The sequence below is a fragment of the Chrysochloris asiatica genome, unplaced genomic scaffold, assembly GCF_000296735.1.
Source record: "Chrysochloris asiatica unplaced genomic scaffold, ChrAsi1.0 scaffold00245, whole genome shotgun sequence".
Classification (NCBI taxonomy): Eukaryota; Metazoa; Chordata; class Mammalia; order Afrosoricida; family Chrysochloridae; genus Chrysochloris; species Chrysochloris asiatica.
This window is the reverse complement of record NW_006408763.1, coordinates 1,084,426-1,107,493: the sequence shown is the minus strand read 5'-3', so window position 1 is coordinate 1,107,493 and position 23,068 is coordinate 1,084,426. Positions and strand designations below refer to the sequence as shown.

The window sequence follows — 23,068 nt, the reverse complement described above, 5'->3', positions numbered from 1 at the left end:
TCCTAGACTGGAGAGTTAATCACTCCCTTCCTTGCTACAAAACGTCTACCTTTACATTTCCAACCCTCACAATCAGTCCTGATAACAATCATTCATTATTGTATCACAAGTGACCCTTCTGCATTTCATTTCATCAGCTCCGCCTGGACAGATTGGATAGTACTCACTGGAGATTCTGCCTTTCTCCATGCCCCCTAGCTCTAGGTTCCCTATTGAAAGCTTGTAAGCCAGTCACTTCTTGCCTTTGTAGTGCGCCCCCCCCCCCAATTTGGGTATCAAATGTCCAATGTGCCCATCTCTCTTTCTACTGTGTGTGTGGAGGGTCCATGAACTTTTTGAAGCTCCGGTATAAAACTGGTGTTTCCAGAACAAAGGAACATCAGCCCTCAGGAAAATTTTAGTCTGTATTTCTGTGAGACAATTTACAACTCCTAAAGGAAGGACTTGGGTTTTTGTTGTTTTTGGTTTTTTTTGGTCTGGGTCTTCCCAGCCCCCAGCATTAGAATCTTAGGGTCTAGTTGTGGCTAATACATCTTGTTACACAAGAAACATTGTAGTTATTGTCTAGTGGATTCCAACTCATAGTGTCTCTGTACAGGGTTTCCAAGGAACAGCTGGTGAGTCTGAACCACTGACCTTGTGGTTCACAATTCAGTGTTTATCATAATCCACATTGTTGTTGTTTGTGAGTACTGTGGAGTCGGTTCCAACTCATAGTGACCCTGCACAGGGTTTCTAAGGATGTAAATCTTTACGGGAGCAGAACGCCTCATCTTTCTCCGACGGAACCACTGGTAGTTTTGAACTGCTGACCTTGAGGTTGGCAGCCCGACTTGTAACCACTATGCTACCAGAGCTCCTTATTAAGAGTTCACCTTAGATGGGCGATAAAACAGATTCTGTAAGTGCTGGAAGGACACTGCAAATTAGATGGACACAGACCTACATACTGCCTGGCTAGACAAAGTGGCACAAATAAGGGAGAGAGACATTCAGGCTGCGGATGTCATGAGGGGAGTTGTATCTCAGAGGTGATGAGTCAGAGAGGAGGGATGTGAACCAGCATGCTGCTATCTTGTGCCCTCAATTTGGCTTTGCTCCTTCAGTATCATAATGTCTGCTCTCAAACTCTGGAATCTTCTGTCATGTCAGGTGGGCTCATTATCTGGGGGCAGTTCAAGAACAAAGCACAGGCATTTCTTATTCATTTATTCGACATCCTTGAACCACTTACCTGTTCCTGGGAATATAGCCAAAAGAGTGAGCCAATATATTGTCTCCCTTCACATGGAGCTTGGAGCTGAGGCAGGAGTCAGATATTAATCAAATGAATAAACATTGGCCAGAGGCCCAGCTGAAAGCCCAGACTCCTATTTCTAGAGCTTCAATCAACAACAAAAAAAGACACCTGATTTGTTTCTCATGCCCCAAAACTGAGTCTGGTGATGTTCTTCTCTCCTGAATATCCCCAACTCAGAATTTTGGTACAGTCCAGTAGGATGCGCTCTGGGCTGCTAACCAGAAGGTTGGTAGTTTAAATTCACCAGTAACTACTCTAAACCCTGTACAGGGTCTTTATGAGTCGGAACCAATTCAAGGCACTTAACACTAAAACTCCAACTCTGGTGGCATAGTGAGTTGAGTTGGTTGCTAACTACAAAGTTAGCAGTTCAAATCCACTAGCTGCTCCAAGGACAAACGATTTATAGCCTTGGAAAACAGGGTCACTCTGAGTTGGAGGCCACTCATGGCACACAACAACAAATTACAGCTCCGTGTGGTGAGTATACCTTGGGTGACCTCTTTTATTAGAACCTGAGTGCCCAAGACTCCCTGTCCAACCTTCAGGTGCCCCGGGTCCCCACTCCCGGGATCTCCCGAATGTGTTTTAACCAAGGATGCGAGCTCTTCACCAAGACTCCATCAGTACTAACTGCTGGCAACCACCCTAACCAGCCCCCGCAGAAAGCCCAGGCACGCCTACGCCTAGGAGCCGGTTGGAGCCGGTTGCTAGCCACGTGCATACGTGGCGTGAAGTGCGGCATGGGGAGGAGCTTCACAGGGGGCGGGGATTCAGACCCATCTTTCTTCCCGAGTCTCAGAGCTGCGTTTGATGCTCGGACCCTGAGGAGGCCGGTTAGTGCTTTAAGACTTCGCTAGGCAGCTGCCTTGGCGGGAGTTGGCAGCTCTTGTGAGGTAAGACCGGCAGGGCCCACTACGGGGCTGAAACTGATCAGAACTGACCCGGAATTGTTCAGGAACCTTCCCGCTTCAGGATCCGGGGCCTACCGGCCCTCGGGAGTCAGGGAATGATTGGAAGAGAGCAGGCTGTGCGGGGCCTGCCACGCATCCTAGCATTTCGGGAGGTATCGTGGCCTAAGGGGTAGCACCGACGAGTCCCGCTTTGCATCTCATGGCTCGGTCACTCGGGACCCAGAGAGGGGGGCGTTCAGGCGGAAGTTCCCCCCTGCCACTCAGGCACGCGCCTTTTCTTCCATCTTGAGGAATCTTGGGGGGCAGCTGCTAGGGCAGCAAAGGGGGAGCTGTTGTGTTCAAGTTGAGTCTAAAAAGATAAGTTCTCTTTGGGTTTTTTTTGTTTTTTTTTGGTCGAAGAACAGGGGAACAGAGATTTGGATTTTATCGTTTGGTTCTGAGCTGAAAACTGGGATGTGAGCAGTAAATGTAATGGAGGTGGTGGCGAGAAGCTGCCAGACTCGGGTTTTTCATTTCTTAACATGACAAGTTCTGTATTTAAGTGTTAATACTCATTCATAATGCTTGAAAATACTGTGCGGGCCAAGGGAAAAAATGTACGAAGAATTGATGCATTTGAGTTATGGTGTTGGAGGAGAATATTGAAAGTACCATGGGCTGCCAAATGAACCAACAGATCTGTGTTGGAAGAAGTGCAGCCAGAGTGCTCATTGGAGGCCAGGATGGCCAGACTTCGTCTCTCATACTTCGGACATCTTGTCAGGAAGGACTAGTCTCTAGAAAAGGATATCATGTTTGGTATGGTGGAGGGTCAGAGAAAAAGAGGAAGACCCCCAGCAAGGTGGATTGGCAAAGTGGCAGCTTCAACGGGCTTAAGCATGGCAACAATAGTGAGGTTGGCCCAGGATCAGGCAGTGTTTTGTTCTGTTGTGCCTAGAGTTTCTATGAGTGGTACCAACTCGATGGCAACTAACAAAAACAACAACATTCAGGGGCTTCTTCAATGCTATGTTGTTAAATGCTGTGGAGTTGGTTCCAACTCATAGTGACCCTGTACAGGGTGTCTGAGAATGGCTGGTGGGTTTGAACTGCCAGCTGTGCAGTTAGCAGTCCAGTGCTTATCCTATAGCACCACACCAGAGCTCTTCAGTGCTATAGTAAGGGAAATTAGATGTTTGCTCAGGACAGCATTGTGGGGGGCAGGAGATATCCGAGGAGATGCTAGGTGCGTCTTTTGTGGAAAGTGCTGTGCGCGCGGGACTATTATGGAATTGTCTTGTCTGCAGTGTGATGGACATTCTGTGTGGCCTTTCTCTGTGTTCTACTCTCCAGTTGTCCCCCAGCTAGCGCCCAGGCTCCATCCCTGTAATGATGGAGTGGATGAAGGGCTGCCCCCTGGCAGGGAGGGGAAAAACAGCTGAGCCAGCTGAGTGGTCTCCTGGTGCTGGATCTGTTCTGCCTGGGCAGTCTTGTGCCTCTTTCCTACCAACCTCCATGCCCTTTTCCTCAGCATGGAAGGGATCTGAGTCTCAGCACTGCTCCCATATGTGCTAGGAAGTGTCAGGGTAGGTATTGATGGTGAAGCAACTGAGCCTTCTCATGTTGGCCTGAGGGAGCCCCTGACCTTGGCGTCTGTGAGATTTTATGGAGACAGCCAGATCCTTGGTGGGGCCCATGTGTGGATGAGATGGGGTTTTGATTTGAGTCCATTTCCTAGTTTCTACCCCAGGTTCTCCTCATCAGTGCTGCCCTGAGGTCAGAGGTTTGGGGATCACACCAAGGACCCTGGGCTATGGCTCATCCTCCAGGCACCCCTCCACCCTTTCCCCTCTTTCCCAGTCAGGTTCCTGTGGAGACAGCTGATTCCAGATCTCCTAGGCCCTCATAGACACCATGAAGGGAGCCAGACTTCAGACCCAGCAGAATGAAAGGAACAGATACCATGGCCCGGAGGTAGCGTGGTACCTTCTCATTCCTAGATCAACCTCTTCCCTGTCACCCCCGGCTCCTCCCCTCCTGGGATTTGTTTGGGCCCCCACCTACTGGAGCCTTCCTCCCTCTGCCAAGGACTTTGAATCTTCTTAGCTCTCCGTATGGCTCTTTTCAGACCTGCCTGTGGTCCTCGGGCTTTGGGATGAAGCTGGAGGCTGTCACCCCATTCCTGGGGAAGTATCGTCCCTTTGTGGGTCGTTGCTGCCAGACCTGTACCCCTAAAAGCTGGGTGAGTAATGTTAGGGCCGGGGACCACCCTGGGAAGCTTGGGATAGGTTGTTCCTGGGAGCCATGGCTCTGGGAAACCATTTTCTTATGTCCTTTTAAGCTCTGGTCCTTTGCCTGATGCCTCTGCTCTTGTCTTTTAGGGTAATGGATGTGCTGGTATTAGTGTGATGTTGGATTGTGGCTGGCTGCCCAGACTTGGGAGAGTTGGGTGGGGAAGTGCAGAGGGGCCTGAGAATTGGGGCCTGACCATGCCTGCATGAGTGTTGGTATTCTGTTTGGGGCACACCCACACACTCACAGACTTCTCCACAGCACCCAGCCCATTTGAAGGCCTCTGTGTACCCATCCATGCCATGTGCTGGTGCTGGTAGGGTCCAGGGTTCTGGTGGAGATCCAGGCTGTGTGTTCTCTGGTGGTGCGAGGAACCAGCATTACACACAGTAATTACATGTGTGTGGAGCTAAGGGGGAGAGTAGAGGAGTGTACAGTACAGGGTACCAGAGAGGGGGAGCAAAGCCTTCACTGAGGGGTGCTACAGGGTGACAGGATGTGTCCCTTGGTGGAGACAGGAGAAAGGCTGCGATGGCGTGTGGATCTGCAGTTGTGTTTTATGCACACATGATGCAAGTAGATAGATTTCTCTGTTTGCTCTAGATTTTTACCAGTTCCACAGGACATCAACACTATCCCCAAAAAGGGTTCTGTGATCAAAATAAGTTTGGGGAAAGCCAATATGCTAGTCTTTCCAAGAAGGTGGTTCTGTACAGAATGCAGCGCCTCCCATGATGACCAAGGGAACCTTTTTCCTGAGCCAGGCTTCAGGCTCTGGGGTTGAACATCTTTTGGGAAATGCTGTTATGTAGTCCTGTCTCTTGGTAGACTTGCAAGACCATGAGGCTAAGAATAGAGTAGGGCTGGGGCTTTGTGGGCTATGAAGACCCTCAGGACCTGGCCTCTCTGCCTGTCTCGTGCAGGAATCCCTTTTCCACAGAAGCATAATGGACCTAGGTTTCTGCAATGTCATCTTGGTGAAAGAGGAGAACACCAGGTAGCCAGAGCTGGCGGTCAGATGGACTGGTGGGCTGAGGGCTGGTGGGCCCCTGCTTGGGATGCTATTTTATTCTGATGGAAAAAGAAGAGGCCAGTGGCTTCTGTTGCATCCACAAGCCAGGAGACACAGGCCGGGTGCTCTCCTGCAGTTCTTCTGGGAACAGTTTTTGATTGCCCCCTGGTTGTCGGGCCCTGAACCTGCACCCCACTCAGATGGGAGAGGGGCAAGAATGGGGCACATTAGGCCTCGTTCTTCTGCTCAGTGATAAGCCCACCTCAGATCCTGGAACTGCATCCTGGAGTGGGGTCCTGTCCGGCTCAGAGAGCCCTCTGTGGGCCTGTGTGTGGTGTGTGTATACTCTTTCTAAAAGCTCTCCTCACTCGCTCTGGGGACTGCCCAGGTTTCGGGGTTGGCTGGTTCGAAAGCTTTGCTATTTCCTGTGGTCGATGGAACAGCAAATACCCCCCTGCCAGGATGCCCTACAGAAGATCATGGAAAGCCCTGGGTAAGGAGGCTGGGACCTGAGCGCTGACGCGCACTTTTGGGATCCTTAAAGAAATGACAAAGACTCCTGGCAGGATGGCTGAGGGGGTTGCCTAGGGAGAGATTTCTAGAGTAATAGCTTTGTCTGGGTACTTCCTTAAAGATTATGAGGATAATGGATGGTGAAGAGTAGCGCCTATGCCCTGGGGAGGTGGTGAGACAGAGGGAAGTGACCTGAGAGATCTTGGGGTGCCTCAATAGGTAGGCCAGAGCCAGAGCCCTGGTCTGCTTCATTCTGACACTTCCCCGCTCCCTCCATCCCAGGGTGCAGAACATCATCTCAGGGAGGGCACCAGGAAGGGATGGGGAAGGTCAGGCTCCAGGTCTTGTGAAGAAAGAGGTACGGCGCATCGTGGACCATATGCAGGCCACTCCCCGCCCCTTGCTGCTCAGGTAATCCTATGCTGAGGGCCATTCATCCCTTGGTGGGACCTCTGCCCTTTTGGAAGGTGGGTGGTGGCAGGACTCATTGCTGTAGGGGCTGGGTGACCTGTAGGAGCAGCCTAAAGACTGTGATCACCACCTACCTCTCCTTCCCACAGAGGGCCAGGGACACGTGTCTGAGCCATTAGGTGCATGGCACTGTTCAGGGGGGTAGAGGGGCACACAGGTCAGAGTCAACTAAGGTACAAACAACTGCCAGGAGGAAAGAACACCTGGAGAGAATGTCTGGAGGGAAAGGTGGAGACTTGTAACAGTAAAGGAAGAGAATGAGCTTGACTTGGGGGAACAAGGATGGGGGGAACATTCCTGATAGAGGGGCTAAGACCCCTAGACAGGAAAGGGCTCAGTTCTAGAAGCTGAAAGAAAGCCAATGTGGTTGGAACCTGGCAAGGGAGGGAGAGAGTTGTTTGAGATGAAACCGAGAGGTAAGAAGGACCAGATCTTTCAGGGCCATATAAGAAGTTTGGATTTGATTTCTAAGTGCAGTGACAACCAATTGAAAGGCATAAGAATAGAGACCTGAAGACCATTTGGGAAACTTGTTTTGTTAGTTTAGGTGAGATATGATGATGACTTGGATAGGGTGGTGGCCATAGACTAGGTTGAAAAAAGTTGACTTGAGAGATCAAGGTAAAATGAACAGAACTTTCTGTTGGATTGTATGGTAGGGTTGGGTGGGCAGTGAGAGAAAAGGTAGAAATCACAGGAGAGCTGGGATTCTGGCCAAGAGCTGTTGCTATTTCCCTTGAGGAGACAGGCTTGGAAGGAATGAGGCTGTCCTTGTCCAGGAAGGGTGTTTTGGACATACAGAGTTTCCTATATGTGGCATTCTCATGGAGAAACTGAGTAGGCAGATACCTGAGTCTACAGTTCGAAGAGAGGCTAGAGCCAGAGATAATACGTTTACAAAGCTCTAGCTTACTGATGCTATTTAAAGTAGTGTGGATAAAGTCACCAAGCGTAAGTCCAGGACTGTGTGTCACAGTCAGGTGTCTTGAAATGCTGAGAGACAGACTGAGCAAGGACAGGAAGTAGAGGTTGCTGGCCCCCTGACTCAGACCCCCCATTATGATAGTTTTTTTATTTTCTTGAGACTTCAGTCCCTTGAAGTCTGACTGACCACCTTTACACCAGCCATCAGTCCCCTCCCATCTTCCCTTCCTTCCCAACCTCTGTGAAGAACTCACTGGGCAGAACCCCAGTTCTGTTTGAGCACAGCTGCCTACCTTCTCTGAACATTAATCTAAGTGGCCTGGCCAAACAGTGTTAGAGAAAAACACAACCGAGCAGACAAGTTTCCTTCATGACTGCATATCTCATTGTTGACTGATGCTTCATGGAGAAATACAAGCTGTTGGATTAGGACAATCTGCTTACCTCACCGCATCTCTATACTAACATGGTCTTCTTCCTGCCTTCTGTTCAAGTTGACCTCCCCCTTGGGCCTCTGGATAGTCCTTCTCCCTAAGGACTTGACTCCTTCATTTATCCCTCTTCCTTCTTGTGCCACTGAACCTTTTCTTTAGACCCCATCTTTCCCGGCATTTTGCCCTCTCGTTCCTTTTATGGTAAACAGAGGTAGGAAGAGTCTCGGAAGCTGATGAGAGGCAGCTGCACTACGAGGTTTTCTTGGGAGAGACCATCATAGCTGAGCAACTGTGGAGTCTGACATCAGGCCCAGCACCACAGCTGTGTAGATTGCTCTACTGTTGTTAAGTGCTGGCAAGTCGCTTCTGACTCATAGAGACACCTTGTATAGGGTTTCCAAGAAGCAGGCTGGTAGTTCTGAACTGCCGCCCTTGTGGTTTGCTGTACAGTATTTATTCTACCAGGAGTTCTCTGCTGTTCAGTGGTGTCTTTAACCTCAGAGCTGCACTTTTCCTTTCTGCAAAATGGGGAGATGAGTAGCCCCTGCCATAGAGGATTGTGGGTCAGTGGGTGATATGGGGCTGTGCCTTTTGAGTGGTGACACCCTGCGACACCTCAGGCTGGGCTTTGCTCCCCAGGCTGTTCAGCTGGGTGCTGCTGCGGTTCCTGAACTGCCTCTTCTTGAACGTGCAGCTCCACAAGGGTCACATGAAGATGGTTCACAAGGCCGCCCAGGCAGTAAGACCCGCCTTCCGTTGGGAGTGGGATGGAGGGAGCTGAGGGGCAGAAGCTAGGCTAAGCCCCATCAGCTGATGGGAAAATACTCTGCTCTTTAGCGACCTCCTTTCAGTGTCTCACGGTCCTACTCCCACGAGGCTTCTTCTAACGTCTTTTCATCATGGTCTTAACCATTACATCAGTGAATTACCTTGACAATTGTTGGGAAAGCTCTACTTTGGGGAATGTGCTTAGAAGGAAGCTGGCTCTGCTCCCTGTCTTCTGGGTGGCGGCTGACTCACCCCTCCCTGGAGCAGGGCTCGCCGCTTGTCCTCCTCTCAACCCACAAGTCACTCCTGGATGGGATCCTGCTTCCCTTTGTGCTGTTCGCCCAGGGCTTGGGTGTGCTTCGTGTCGCTTGGGACCCCCACATCTGCTCCCCTGTCCTCAGGTAAAAGCCTTGTTCCCCTGAATACACAGAGGAGAAGTTGCGATGGGAACACGGGCTGCATATGGGGCCCTGCTGGCAGGACCTCCCCAAAGGCCCTTTTCCTGGTCTCTGTGCTCCCAAGCTTCTTCCAGCTCAGTCTCTGGAGCTCAGTTGGAGGGTCAGCTGCAGACACCAGGCTGGCCCTGTATGGGCCAAGGTTGTCACTGACGTCTTGCTTGTTTCTATCTCTGGAATCCCTTCCCTCAAGATCGCCCTTGTGTCCCACAGAACTCTGCTGAGGAAACTAGGGTGGCTCTTTCTGCCTCAAGAAGCCAACCTTGCCCTAGGTAGCTCTGAGGGGGTGCTGGCCAGGGCCGTGGTTCATACGGTGAGTGGTGGTCTGTGGGGTGAGCCAAGGCAACAGGGGTCTGTTTCTGATCTGACGTTGATGCCCACCCTCTCCCCATCCCATCCCAGGTCCTAGATCAGCTGCTGGTCAGTGGGCAGCCCCTGCTCATCTTCTTGGAGGAGCCCCCTGGGGCCCAGAGGCCACGGCTGTCAGCCTTAGGCCAGGCCTGGCTGGGAATGGTGGTGCAGGCGGTCCAGGCAAATGTTGTCCCAGATGTTCTCCTGGTGCCAGCGGCTGTCACCTATGACCTGGTTCCAGATGCACTGCCTGATGTACACCACGTGAGACCCTGCTGCCCCCTCGGGACTCCCAAGTGGACATCAACTCCAGACAGGAGGCACAATATTGGATCCTGTGGTTGAGGGCTGGGGCCAGAGTGGGGGTGTGTGCAGAGGAATCTGCTCTCTGTAGTCATCAGCCTGCAGCAGTTAACCAAGGTCACTGTAGTCATCATCTTATTGAATCTTTGTGAAGAGGTCTCCAGCTTCGTGGAGAGGTCAGGGCCATGCATCAGATTGAGCCTGAGAGAAAGCTGAGCAGGCTAGGACTAGAGGCGTACCTCTGGAGAGCGCGCTAGGGACCTGCAGTCTGAGCACACGAGCCTCTCCCTTACAGGATTCCACTCCTCTGGGGCTGTGGACAGGAACTCTGGCCGTCCTGCGGAGTCTGCGAAGCTGTTGGGGCTGCAGCCACCGCGCCTGTGTTCGTGTGCACCTGGCTCAGCCCTTCTCCCTACAGGTGGGGAGCTAGTTAGGTAAGACTAAGAATATTCACGTTGAACTCCAAGTAGTCTCTTCTGGGCCTCTAGCTGCCGGCCATCCAAGCCTCTGTTGGGCTAGCCCTGACCTTATCAGGTGGGCTGTGTATACGTGGGCTCGGGCATTCCACCTGAGAGCATTGTTTTGGGCAGGAATACACCATCAATGCCAGAAGCTGCTGGGGCAGCCGGCAGACCCTGGAGCAACTGCTGCAGCCCATCGTGCTTGGACAATGGTAGGAGCAGGGGTCTGGGCCTGGAGCAGTCCTCCCGACCCAGCTGTGTAGCCCATAACCCCTTCCCATGCCACGTCACACACACACCCTCCAGCCTTCCCTTGCCATATATCCATGAGCCCTCTAGCAGAACAGGACCAAGTGTCTTCTCCTTGCATTGATCCTAGCGTGGGGTGTGGCACAAAGACCTAGACATGAGCCATCTCTGATGCTAGGGCTGGGATTAAGTCTGGGGGAAGGAGGTCTTGTTTTCAGGTTGTCTGTGTCTTTATCCAGGACTGTTGTCCCAGACACTGAGAAGGAGCAGGAGTGGACCCCAGTAATTGGGCCCCTGCTGGCCCTTAAGGAAGAGGACCAGCTTCTGGTCAGAAGGCTGAGCCGTCATGTCCTGCATGGTGAGGATGGACTGGAGCTGGGTTGGGAGGGTGATTCATGTGCAGTCCCTTCTGTCTCTTCTCTGGGGCAACCATTCCAAATGGATTTCTGCACCTGTGCACCCTACCTGTGTGACGTGTGGAAAGGACACCTAGAGTAGAATGGAACCTTTCCCCCGGTCCCCAAGGAGCAGCCTACTTCCTGTGCTGGGCAGCCAGGGAGGCCCTGAGACCCAGCCCATGTGGGCTCCTCACTTCACCTTTTGGAGCCTGAATGTCTCTTTAGCTGAAAATGGGGATGTTAACTGAATGAAATTGTGTACATAAAGTGCATTAACCAATGCTTGGCTCAGAGAGGTCTTCTAACACAAACATTTTTACTGCTTTCTTGTGAAGTGCTCCCTCTTCTAACTGACCCTGGGTTGGTGAGCAGGATCTATAAGAGACAGGGGGAAAGGCTCCGGGCACCTAGCCTGGCTCTTGTATTTGATAAATGGTAATTGACTACAAAGGCATTTGACTGTGTGGATCATAACAAACTGGGTAACATTTAGAAGAATGGTAATTCCACAACACTTGTTGTGCTTGCAAGGAACAAGATTGAGTGGCAGTTGTTAGAACAGAGCAAGGGGACACCGAATGGTCTAAAATCAAGAAAGGTATTCACCAGGATTATATTCTTTCACCATACCCACTCAATCTATATGCTGAGCAAATAATCCAAGAAGCTGGATTTTGTGAAGAACGTGGCAACAGAATCTGAGGAAGACTGTTTAACCACCTGTGATAAGCAAATGACACAGCCTGGCTTGCTGGAAGGGAAGGACTTAAAATACTGATAAAGATTAAAGACTTTGCAGCCTTCATATGGATGGCACCTCAATGTAAAGAAAACAAAGATTCTCACCACTGGAGCAATAAACAATATCATGGTAAATGGGAATGAGACTGAAGTTGTCAAGGATTTCATTTTACTTGGCACCACAATCGGTGCTCATGGAAGCAGTAGTTAAGAAATTAAACAACCTATCTCATATCTCATTAGGCAGATAGGCTGCAAAAGAGTGTTCAAGAGCAAAGATAACAGTTTGAGGACTTAAGTTGCGCCTGATTCAAGCCATGGTGTTTTTTTTGTTGCCTCATACATTGAAAATCGAACCAACTCGACTCGACGGCACTTAACAACGACATTGAAAATCTGTACAGTGAATAAGAAAGACTGGAAAAGAATTGATGTATTTGATGATGGTGTTGGAGAAGAATACTGCAAATACCAAGGACTTCCAGAAGAACAAATAAATCTGTTTTGCAAGAAATACAGCCGGATTGCGCCTTAGAAGTGTGGATAGTGAAACTTCGGTTCTCATACTTTGGACGTGTCAGAAAGGACCAGTCCCTGGAGAAGGACATCATGTTTGGTAAAGTCAATGAGAAAGAGGGAGACCCTTAATAAGGATTGACACAGTGGCAGCAATAATGGGTTCCAACATAACAGTTGTGAGGATGGCGCAGGATCAGGCAATGTTCCTTTTGTTGTGCGGGGTTGCTATGAGTCAGAACTGATGTGACGTATCGTGACGTGACGTGACATGACGTGACGTGACGTGACGTGACGGCACCTAACAATTCTCTACCAAAAGAGTGGGTGGGACGCAGAGGCCAGGCCTGCTTGCCGCCTTGCCTCACCTTCCTGGGTTGGAGTTAGGGGTGTGGCTGCTGGTAGGACCCCTGACTGGCATCTTCCCTCTCTTGGCCCCAGCCAGTGTGGCAAGTTCCGCGGTGATGAGCACAGCCATCATGGCGACGCTGCTGCTGTTCAAGCACCACAAGGTAGGGCCAGGTTTGATGGGGGACCCAGTGAGAGGACGTGGCTGCTACTCAGGCCTCTGCCCTGCCCACCCAGGGCGTGTTCCTGTCGCAGCTCCTGGGGGAGTTCTCGTGGCTGACGGAGGAGACGCTGCTGCGAGGCTTTGACGTAGGCTTCTCAGGGCAGCTCCGGTGCCTTGTACAGCACACTCTGAGCCTGCTGCGGGCCCACGTGGCACTGCTGCATGTCCGCCAGGGGGACTTGTTGGTGGTGCCTCGGCCTGGCCCAGGTATCATGCACCTAGCACGCCTGAGTGCAGAGCTGCTGCCGGCCTTCCTGAGCGAGGCCGTGGGTGGTGAGTCCAGAGGGCCCAGGGCGGATGGGATAGTGTGCAGGGCTGAGAGGAATAACTTCTTTCCAAATGCCCACCCTTGTTTGTGGCCCACGCTGCCCCAGCCTGTGCTGTGCGGGGGCTGCTGGCAGGCAGAATGCGACCTGAGGGGCGCTGGGAGCTGCAGGGCCTGGAGCTACTGAGCCAGAATGAGCTGTATCGCCAGATCCTGCTGCTGCTGCACCTGCTGCCACAGGACCTGCTGCTGCTGCAGGTTAGGCCTCTCCCACCAAACAGCTCTGCTCTGCCACTGCTGCTCCAGGCAGGGTGGGGGAGGGCATCCCGCTGAGCGGCACCCCTGACACTACCTGTGGCAGTAGGCCTAACCCTGTCCTGTTCTGAAGCCATATGGTACCTTTCTCCCCAGCCCTGTCAGTCTTCCTACTGCTACTGCCAGGAGGTGCTGGACCGTCTCATCCAGTGTGGGCTCTTGGTTGCTGAGGAGGTATGCAGGAAGTTGGAGACAAAGCCCTTGCTTGGGGCCTGGGCTGTCAGCCTCTCCTAGGTGATAGCTGCTACAGGATACTCTTGTTCCATGTGTGCTGTGGGGGTGGGCAACCCCTGAGCTAACATCTGGAGCCAGGACAGAGCTCAGTACATGGGAGCAGTCTTGGCCCCACCTGTAGCACAGGTGGGCCCGGGCGTTTAATATGCCCTTCCCACCCTCCCACCCCCAGACTCCTGGCTCCCGGCCAACCTGTGACACAGGGCGACAGAGTTTTAGTTCAAAGCTGCTGTGGAAGCCAAGTGGGGACTTTACTGACAGCGACAGTGATGACTTCGAGGAGACCAAGGGCCGGTACTTCCGGGTACATTGGGAGAAGCCACCCCAGGTGGGAGGCTGTAGGGCAGTAGTATTGGTTGTGGGGCGCCTCACCCTGGCCATTCCTTCTCCAGCTCAGCCAGCAGTCTCGCTGCCCTGACTTCTTCCTCTTCCTCTGCCGCCTGCTCAGCCCACTGCTCAAGGCCTTTGCACAGGCGGCCGCCTTCCTTTGCCAGGGACAGTTGCCTGATACAGGTGAGTCCCTGCTTGGCCTTGGGAAGCTGTGCCAGAGACCTCCTTGATGCAACCCTCTCACTTTCCCTGCGGTGGTCCTCAGGCTGAGAGCTCAGGGCAGGGTCTCTTATGTGTTGGGCCTTAGGTCTAGGTCTTGCTTTCTCCCCACAGAGTCGGGCTATATGGAGCAGCTGTTCAAGTTCTTGCAGGCCTCAGCCCAGGATGAAGGGCTCTTCGGTAAGTCTAGGTTCGGGAACTCAGCCTAGGTTCCAGGGAAGCCAAGGGTGGTGGGTTTGCTGGTGGCTACTGCCCCCTGGTGGACAGTGACTACCCAACTCCAGGCAAGGAGGGCTGCAGTGTAGAGGGACTTCTGGTGCAGTGTGAGCCCTGTCTCTGGAAGACATAGCCTGCGCCCGTGGCCCACCCACTCCTGACTCCAGACTTCTTTTTTCCCTCCAGAGTGTGCAGACCCAAAACTTGCCGCCTGTGCTATTTGGACCTTCAAAGACTTGGGGGTAAGAAGGACCAGTCTCACCATCCAGCTGTCCACCTTTCACTCCAAATTCACACCCCAGCTGAGCTCCGTGCACCCTGGTGCTTACTCTGATGATGCCTTGTTATAAACCTGGGATTGACTCGGTGTCTCCAGGAATAGGAGTAGTGACAGCCAGGTTGGAGAAGGTAGTAGCCGTTGACGCGGCAGCAGATCTTGAAGTTGTGTGGATCTGAAGGGCTGGTTCTCCTGCCCATCTCTGTCTCCTAAACCACTGGCTCATTTTACTTTTAGGTGGGGTCTGAGAGAGGAGGCAGCACATTGGGCTTAAGGAGCCAGAGGCTTCACTGCAGTTTCCTGGGTGCACTTTCCCTGGTGATCATGCCTGTGGCCCTTTCCCTACTCCAGGTGCTACAGCAGATGCCAAGCCCTGCAGGCCACATGCTCCACCTGTCCCCAACATTTGTCAGCCGGCAGAACCAGGAAAAGCTGGAACAGTTTATCCGGCAGTTCATCTGTATCTAGAACTGCAGGTGGAACCTAAGCTGAGACTTCCCAGACCCAGAACCTGGCTGAATCCTGGGACTAGACAAGATGGAGAAGAGCCAGCAGACACTGAGCTCTGATGTCCCTTGCTGTTTCTTGCTTCCATCATCCTTTGGTGTGATGAGACTGGTAACTGGACGACTCCTTTTCCAAGCCCAGAAGAATCTTTTTGGTCTGTGTATGTCTGCTCTTTCCCAGCCCTGTGAGAATGTCCTATCTCACTGGAGAAAACAAACCCTAAAAGAAACCAAGCTACTGCTTTGGCCTGAGAAATTTATTGAGGGGAGCTTCATCTCCTCTCCCTTCTCCCTGAAAGAGGGCCGTGGCGGGACTGACACAGCTCATGTCTGGCACATATCCCTTCCTGTGCGGAGGTGATATTGAAACTCCTGGGGGGTCTGCAGCAGGAGCCCTCACACCACCTTGTTGATGATGACGCCTAGTCCTTCGATCTCACACTGGACTTCATCGCCCTTCTGTAACAAAAGAGGCCAGTCTGCCATGGGGGTCGGGGTTGGTGTGTCAGCCCTTGAAGTTTCATACATATGCCCCAGACACACACAGGCTGGGATGGCTGAAGTTTGAGCCCAAGCCTGCCATGCCTCCTAGTTCATGCTCCCATTCCCCCATCCTTTTTAGCCAACCTACCTTGAGAAAGACAGGAGGTTTCCTGAATACACCAACACCAGGGGGGGTCCCAGTCAGGATAACATCTCCTGGGTAAAGAGTGACGAACCTGGGGCAAAGAAGGCAGGCCCAGTGAGGCCATGGGCGGAGGGTAGCACAGACAGGCTGTTGTTATTTATGGGGTGGGGTGAGGCTGGTCAACACAGGCCGTGGCCCACTTACTGGGAGACCCAGGCAATCAGTTCTTCTGTCTTAAACACCATCTGGCTGGTGCTGCTGTTTTGCACCACCTCCCCATTGACTCGGCAGCAAATCTTCAAGTTGTGTGGATCTGAAGTGAAAAAAACCCAAAACACCTGGCGGTAATCCCTTTTTTCCTCAAACCTCCCCCAGAGTTAGCTAGAAAATGAAAGCATTAAGAGAGGCTTCCTGACTTGCCAGGTGAGCACTACACATGTGGGTTACCCTGTGTAAGACCCTGAATTGCCTGTCCTCAGGGCAGAGGCCCACCATCTACCCTCCCTGTGTCCCACCACCCTGCAGAGTCACTACTTCATAACCATACAGTGCTGATGAATTAAGGAGGGGAGCTCCCAGACTGAGGGGAGGGGAACATGGCTCGGGTCTCACAGTACAGGCAGTGACAGTGAAGCCTTGTGCCTCTGACATTTGTAGAGAATTGTTAAGTGCCATCAAGTCAGCTCCGACCCACAGCAACCCTGTATAGGGTTTCCAAGGAGTGGCTGGTGAGTTTGAACTGCCAACCTTGGTAGAGAATAAGTGACCCATAATAATGTCCTGGAGTTCTGGTGTGGTATTGTGGGATTAGTACGCTGGACTGAAAAATCCGTTTGAACTGCAAAGTCAGCAGTTCAAGGTCACCAGCTGCTCCTCATAACCTATACAGGGTTGCTATGTATCAGAACCAACTCGGCGGCACTTAACAACAAATAGTGCTGGAGGAGAATGTTGAAAGTGCCATGGGCTGCCAAAAGAACCAACAGATCTGTGTTGGAAGAAGTGCAGCCAGAGTGCTCCTTGCAGGCCAGGATGGCCAAACTTCGTGTCCCATACTTCGGACATACTGTCAGGAGGGACCAGTCACTGGAGAAGGATATCATGTTTGGTAAGGTGGAGGGTCAGAGAAAAAGAGGAAGACCTCCAACAAGATGGATTGGCCAAGTGACAGCATCAGTGGGCTCAAGCGTGGCAACAATAGTGAGGTTGGCCCAGGATTGGGCAGTGTTTTGTTAAGCTGTGCATAAGGTTGCTATGAGTTGATACCAACTTGATGGCACCTAATAACTGTCCTGGCTAATCAACATGTTCTGCTTTCCTGATGGAGATGGTTGTGATGGGCACACTCATAGTCCCTAGATAGAGTGGCTGGAACACAATCTTAACTCCTGATGGATGGCCTTGCAGGAGTACAAGGGAGACACAGGCCCTGAGCATGGCTGAGCTGTGTGGACTCTGGGTTTACAAGCTGCGCTCTGCCCACTCTCCTGTCCGCTCAGCTCCCATAGTGGCTGCATCGGCCTGGGGGTGCTCTGGCAGCTCCCTTGAGAAAATGCATGGGATCTGGTTGTGGTCGTGTCATAGCGCTGCTCCAGAGGGAGTTGTGCTTTCTTTCAACTTGAAGGCTAGTCTAGATGGCTGAAGCTTGAGGAAACCTGACCCACTAATCAGTGGAGTACTGTTCTTTGTAATTCACTTCCTGAAGGTCAAAACTGCTGTTGGAACCTCAGCTTCACAGTCTGCAGTTGTGTTCCTGTAGGGTGAGGGGACAAGGGAAGGAGGCCTGTTGGAGAACTTGTGGCTGAGGCTGGGACTTATTCTCAAAGTATCAGCAGCAAAAGAGCAGCCAGTGAGGGTGGGGGCATTCTTGCTTCCTGGGTACACACTCCTTATGCTGAAGTATCTGTACAAAGAGCAGCAAGGTGCAAAGGCTGGGAGAAAGAGTCACCATGTGGGCAAGGCAGAGACCTACCTGCTACACTGTCCTTGGTCACCAAGGCAGGGCCCAGGGGGCAAAAGGTGTCAAAAGTTTTTCCCAGTAGCCACTGCTTTCCATTGCGTTTCATTTGCCAGTCCCGAGCACTTACGTCATGTGCCACGGTGAAGCCAGCCACATGAGCCATGGCATCTGTGGTCTATGGGGGGAAGGGATTTGGCCACACTGGAGGTTAGATCATGGATGACACTAAAACCTATGATAAAAGGATCTCAAAGTTTTATCCCACCATTGGTAGTTGAAGCCAGAAAAATGTAGGGAACGGGTAAGACAGTATCAGGGAGCATGTAGGCACCACTGCTGGAAAGCAAGATCAGCTCGAGCAGAAACATGAGTGGTGCCTCTGCCCCGCTCTCCCCAGGAGCCCACTTCTTCCACCTTACCTTGATGTGCTTGCCTTTCTTCCCAATGACCACAGCCAGCTCCACCTCCCAGTCCACTTCCTATAGGGTGGGGACAGGAGCATGAGCTGCTGTGCCTCTGGGACCCATTCCCAATCTCTAATGAACAGGGGTCAGCTGCCAGCCCACACTTGTATCACCACCAACCAGCATGGGGTGAGTGATAGGGCAGGTGTGACTTGTAGGCCCTTAAACCTCAGGCGGTGGCTACCAACACTAACTTGATGTGCAACTGCTCAGTGGGACTGTAGGAAAGCAACGCAGTCTCAATACAACAAGAAAAGATGAGTATGTTTTATGTATCAAGTGTATCTCCAAATAATAGCTTACAATCTGTAACCCTACTATGTGCCAGATCTAAGTGCTTTTCTTTTATTAACTCACTTAAATGATCAATATGAAAAAGATCAACAGCCTGAATTAATGTGGACAAAGGGCTTGAGTAAGCAATTTACAAAATGCAAAAGAATTTCACATGCCACAAGACATGAAAATAGACAACCTTTCCTAAATGAAGTGCAACTACAACTCCCATTGACAACTATTGTTTTTAATGGTAACAATCAGGGTTGGTATGAACATACCCAGCACTTAGATCTTGGTCTCTAATGCTATCTCTCATGAAAGGGTTCCTTGGGGGAAATGGCTAATTCTAGGTCTGAGGCATACAATAGAGATGAGCCTGGAATATAGGCCTGAGAACAAGGGAATGCTCCAGAGGTAATGGGAATGGGGGCCAACTTGAAGGCACCTCCACTGGCCAAATAAAGATACCTGAATGTCAAAAATACAATGTAAGAGAGAGGTTACAACACTTTGGGTAAACACAAAAATCAAATTCATGATATTAAAAGGAGTAAAAGATGAGGGAGGCAGCCATTGTTCATAAAACAATGTTAAGTATTGGAGAATCTGATCTGACTCAACAACTATAGGGTTTCCAAGGAGTGGCTGGTGGTTTGAACTGATGATCTTGCAGATAGCAGCATAGTGCTTATCTTACAGCGCCACCCCAGAACAAAGTTGAGGCATGACAAAAATCCTGCAACCCCTAATGTATGAAGGATTGAGGTAGAGATACAGAGATGAGCAGAAGACCCCTGGGGAAAATGCTGCAGGGCAACAAGATAGTCATGGGTCTCACACTCTGTTAGGAATGACAGGAATGAAAATGAAACTTTCTGAAGGAGCTCCTGATGGACGCAATAAGAAGTACAGAACATCCCGGTTGAACACTTGACAAACGTTTACCTCAGACAAATTCAGAGTGTGGGACACTGCATAATACAAGGGCTCTGGATTCCTCAAAAGGTCAGTGTGTAAATGGGCAGGGAGAGGAGATCACCTACTCACTGACTGCCATCAAGTCAGTTCTGACTCAAAATGACCATGTAAAGGGTTTCTGAACTGCAGGCGGGTTTTGAACTGCTGTCCTTGAGATAAGCAATCAAGGGCTTGTCCTACAGTGCTATCAGGCTTGCAATATCTACCTCACTGCCTATTTTTTTTTTTTTAAATAAAGTTTACTTGGAACACAGACATGCTCATTTGTTTATCCATTGCCCATGACTGCCTTCACATCACAAAGACAGAATTGAATTGCTATAGCAGATAACATAGGGCCTGCAAAGCCTAAAGTATCAACGGTCCTTTAAAAAAACTGTTGCCAAAATTAAAGGCATCTTAAGTACAGTTAGAAATATTCCCAACTGGGAACTGGAATAATTGGACTGTGTATTGAAAAGCCCTGGTGGCGCAACAGTGAAGTGCTTGGCTGCCAACCAAAAAGATTAGCAGTGAGAATGCACTGAGTGCCCCCGAGGGAGCAAGCAGAGCCTGGACAACAGTGAGGCAGTTCTGTCACATGGGTCGCTAGGAGTGAAAACTGACTGGATGGTGCCTAGCAAGAATGTTAGTAGCTATCATTCATGTTAATTTTTGTAGTTGTGACAATGTGATGGTAGGACATTGTCCTATTAGTGGAATCTGCATGAAGTTTTTATGGGTTCTCTGCAACCAACTTTCAAATGTGACAAACTGTCAAATCCAGGAGAAGGGGATATAAATGTTCTTGTGCTACTTTTTCCCTGCCTTTTCTGTAGGCCACCAATTAAAAAAAATACTCCTAAAATAAAAATATTGGAAGGAAAAACTAACCCTTGCTATTAAATGTGCTGCTGGTAATTGTGTACACCGCTTTCACAACTTTTCTGATAGAATTTGGCAGAATAATTAAAAGTTTTTAAATACTGCCTATACTTTCATTTTGACATCCAAATTCTAAGAGTTTATTAAAGGGAATAATCCCATATTCACAGATGTGCAGTCTTTTATATAAGGATGTTCTTCAATACAACATAAATGCCCCAAACTGGAAACAACTCAAGTAGCCAGCAACAGTGACCACTGAATGATGTTTGGCCATTAATGCAACAGAACACTAAACAATAAGCTGAAACATGTTAGGGGAGAATATTTAATAGTTTATATGTGTACGTATATATATATATGTTGTTGCCAAGTGCTGTTGAGTCTGTTCTGACTCATAGCAACCCTGTATAGATTGCCCAAGTCTTTAAAAATCTTTGGGGGAGCTGAAAGCCTCATCTTTCTCCATTGGAGGGGCTGGTGGGCTCAAACCACCAACCGGGGAGTTATCCTATGAAGCCACTGTGCTCCATATATATATAATCTTGATTTTTTAAAGATATTTGCTTAATATACAGAATAGAATAAACAGTGGGAAGATAGATAGCAAAACATAAATATCATATTCCTGCTTATAAGAATATGGGTGACTGTTTATTACTTTTCTATGAAGGTATTATTTTGTATCAGGAAAAGATAACATTCTTTTTTTCCCCAAGGATAGTGTTATTGCTGTGCAATCCCCTGTAGTTTCTGTTTCATGCACTGCTGAGCCACAGGCAGCTCCTGAAAGAAGAATCACCTGAGAGGCTAGACACTGAGCTCAGTTCTCTTGTGACTGGAGGGCAGGAGGAGACACCTACCTGACTCTCAGGTGGGAGGACGACCTCATCGTAGGGCCCCACGATGGAGCTGGCAAACTTGCTGAAGATGATGGGCTCCTTGGGCACAGGCACATTCTGCTCTTTGCAGTGGTCCACATAGTTCATGCCCACGCACACCACCTTGTCTGGCCGTGTAACTGGGGCCAGGAAGGTTACCTCTGACCGTGGCAGGACCTGTAATGAGGAAGTCAGGGCTCTGCAGAGATCAGAGCAAGAGAGAGGGGTTAGCAATCCTGGGATGGTCTGGGGGACCCTGCAGCAAATCTTCTAAATCTACCAACCCTCAGAGTCAGTGTGAATACTAATCCCAGCTATTGTCCTCCGGAATCAGAGCACAGTCAACTATTTACCAATGTTAGTTTCCTTCCCCCCCCACCCCTGCCCCACTAGGTAATAAGTATCCTTGTAAGAGAAGTCATAAGATACTAAAGAACATGAATAAAAAGGTCTCTGTGGCACCCTTCTCCTAGTCACTCTTCTCACATCCTTGGAGATATGCTTCTTGTGCAACCATCACAACTCCTCTGAGTCCGACATACACTTAGCAATGTACTTTAGAAATCTCTCCATAAAAGTATAAAGAGCTTCTCTCTTCTCTTTTTATAGCTGTATATAACTGTCCTGCAGAGACACATCCAGTTCACTAAGGGAGGGACGTGGAGGTGGTTTCCAATCTGCTAGTGGAAACAAAGTGCAGTGGAATGCTGGGATACAGAGCACTTGCATATAACATGGAGTATGATGGCAGAAGCATTTCCTCAATGTAGAACTGAGGGGTCAAAAGTTATGTGCCTCTGTAATTTTGACAGATATTTTCAAATAGCCCTCCATAAAGGCTGATCACTTTAAATGCTCCCACCAGCCATGTGTGAGAATATCTGTATCTTTGCCAATTTCATAGGTGAAAATGACATCTCAGTGGTTTCAATGTACTTGTCATTAATACCTTTAGATCAGAATCCACAGGGCTACTTACTAGTTTCAGGGAAGCTCCCACCTAACCTAGCCCAAAACTAAATACCAACTATCTTTGAGAAAACCTCTTTCCTCCAAGAAGCCACTAACGCCCCCTGCTCCCTAAGATGCCTTTTAGGACCCCAGGTACCATACACCTCAGGCAAGCACATACTTAGTCTTGGGAAAGGCAGGCGATAAAGTACAGTCCTGACTCCATCACCAAATGTGTGGTCTTAGGGGAGTTAATCGCCTTCCCTGGACTTCAGTTTTCCCCTCTGTAAGTTGCAGGTGATGGCTCATCACAAGAGAACAAGTGAGAAAGAAAAGTGGGGTTATGCTGATCTTCTGCAGAAAAGCTACCTGCTGGTCCATTCCATGGGACCAGGTAGGGTGAGATGAGGGAGAGGGAAACCAAGGCAGCTGCTGAGGAGCAGTGCTGGCTGCTCGTTTACCTTCTTGCTACTGAAAGGGTGGTCTCTCCCTGCTCCAGGAACTCTATCATCGTCCTGGGGAGTGTGGAGTCAAAGGCATTGAGGTCAATGACCCCTTGATCACTCTCCAACTCCAGGCCTAGGCGAGGTCCTGCCAGGTGGGATGCCTGGAACTGTACCAGTCTCATGTCTCTGGAGGGTTGAAAGGGCCACTTCTGAGCCTGCAGAAGAACGGTGAGCAATCTCCTCCGACCAGAGATCAGCATCTGGGCCTGTGGAGAAAAAGCAGGTCCCAGAGAGAGATGAAGCCCAGAGGAATCATGAGAGTCCCCGAAGCTGCTCAAACTGCAGCCCAAATCCCTTTGCCCCATCACCCATTCCTGGCACACCACAAGGGAAGTGGCCTAGATTTACATTTTGCCCTGCTACACTTAATGAGGGGAGTCTGGTGTGGCGCTGTGGGCTAATGCGCTGGACTGCAAAGTTGCTTTGAACCACAAGGTTGGTGGGTCAAGCTCACCAATTGCTCCTTGGAACCCTATACAGGGTTGCTATGAGTCAGAACTGACTTGATGGAACTAACAACAACAATTAATGAGTTGATGAAAC

At 50.3% G+C, this 23,068-nt stretch overlaps 2 protein-coding genes across 2 annotated transcripts in view; one reads left to right on the top strand and one right to left on the bottom strand.

Annotated features, from left to right (window-relative positions):
* Window positions 1-14,976, top strand: part of GPAT2 (glycerol-3-phosphate acyltransferase 2, mitochondrial) — a 129,156-nt gene extending 114,180 nt beyond the window's left edge. The window contains exons 3-25 of the mRNA XM_006873550.1: window positions 1,849-2,136; window positions 2,259-2,366; window positions 4,093-4,167; window positions 4,322-4,435; window positions 5,409-5,482; window positions 5,886-5,990; window positions 6,293-6,421; window positions 8,479-8,578; window positions 8,875-9,008; window positions 9,276-9,375; window positions 9,465-9,677; window positions 10,012-10,134; window positions 10,307-10,389; window positions 10,666-10,784; window positions 12,523-12,593; window positions 12,667-12,925; window positions 13,027-13,175; window positions 13,329-13,406; window positions 13,639-13,770; window positions 13,859-13,979; window positions 14,130-14,195; window positions 14,418-14,473; window positions 14,860-14,976. Coding sequence (XP_006873612.1) covers window positions 1,849-2,136; window positions 2,259-2,366; window positions 4,093-4,167; window positions 4,322-4,435; window positions 5,409-5,482; window positions 5,886-5,990; window positions 6,293-6,421; window positions 8,479-8,578; window positions 8,875-9,008; window positions 9,276-9,375; window positions 9,465-9,677; window positions 10,012-10,134; window positions 10,307-10,389; window positions 10,666-10,784; window positions 12,523-12,593; window positions 12,667-12,925; window positions 13,027-13,175; window positions 13,329-13,406; window positions 13,639-13,770; window positions 13,859-13,979; window positions 14,130-14,195; window positions 14,418-14,473; window positions 14,860-14,976 — 2,814 coding nt within the window. The remainder of the gene's footprint in view (window positions 1-1,848; window positions 2,137-2,258; window positions 2,367-4,092; window positions 4,168-4,321; window positions 4,436-5,408; window positions 5,483-5,885; window positions 5,991-6,292; window positions 6,422-8,478; window positions 8,579-8,874; window positions 9,009-9,275; window positions 9,376-9,464; window positions 9,678-10,011; window positions 10,135-10,306; window positions 10,390-10,665; window positions 10,785-12,522; window positions 12,594-12,666; window positions 12,926-13,026; window positions 13,176-13,328; window positions 13,407-13,638; window positions 13,771-13,858; window positions 13,980-14,129; window positions 14,196-14,417; window positions 14,474-14,859) is intronic.
* A 434-nt stretch (window positions 14,977-15,410) lies between these two features.
* FAHD2A (fumarylacetoacetate hydrolase domain containing 2A) lies at window positions 15,411-22,728 on the bottom strand. The gene is made up of 7 exons (XM_006873520.1): window positions 22,481-22,728; window positions 21,051-21,267; window positions 18,022-18,081; window positions 17,615-17,777; window positions 15,847-15,955; window positions 15,646-15,733; window positions 15,411-15,473 (listed from the first exon to the last, which is right to left on the bottom strand). Exons 1-7 carry the CDS (start codon window positions 22,723-22,725, stop codon window positions 15,411-15,413), a joined length of 945 nt encoding a protein of 314 aa, XP_006873582.1. The 5' UTR covers window positions 22,726-22,728.
* Window positions 22,729-23,068: the final 340 nt, after the last annotated feature.

What these genes read in the sequence shown, in the direction of transcription:
- FAHD2A (XM_006873520.1), bottom strand. Translation starts at nt 22,725, where the DNA reads ATGCTGATCTCTGGTCGGAGGAGATTGCTCACCGTTCTTCTGCAGGCT. An exon ending in CTGATTGCCTGGGTCTCCCA is followed by an intron (nt 15,734 to 15,846) that starts GTAAGTGGGCCA and finishes TCTTTGCCCCAG; the next exon opens with GTTCGTCACTCTTTACCCAG. An exon ending in AACCTCCTGTCTTTCTCAAG is followed by an intron (nt 15,474 to 15,645) that starts GTAGGTTGGCTA and finishes CTTTTGTTACAG; the next exon opens with AAGGGCGATGAAGTCCAGTG.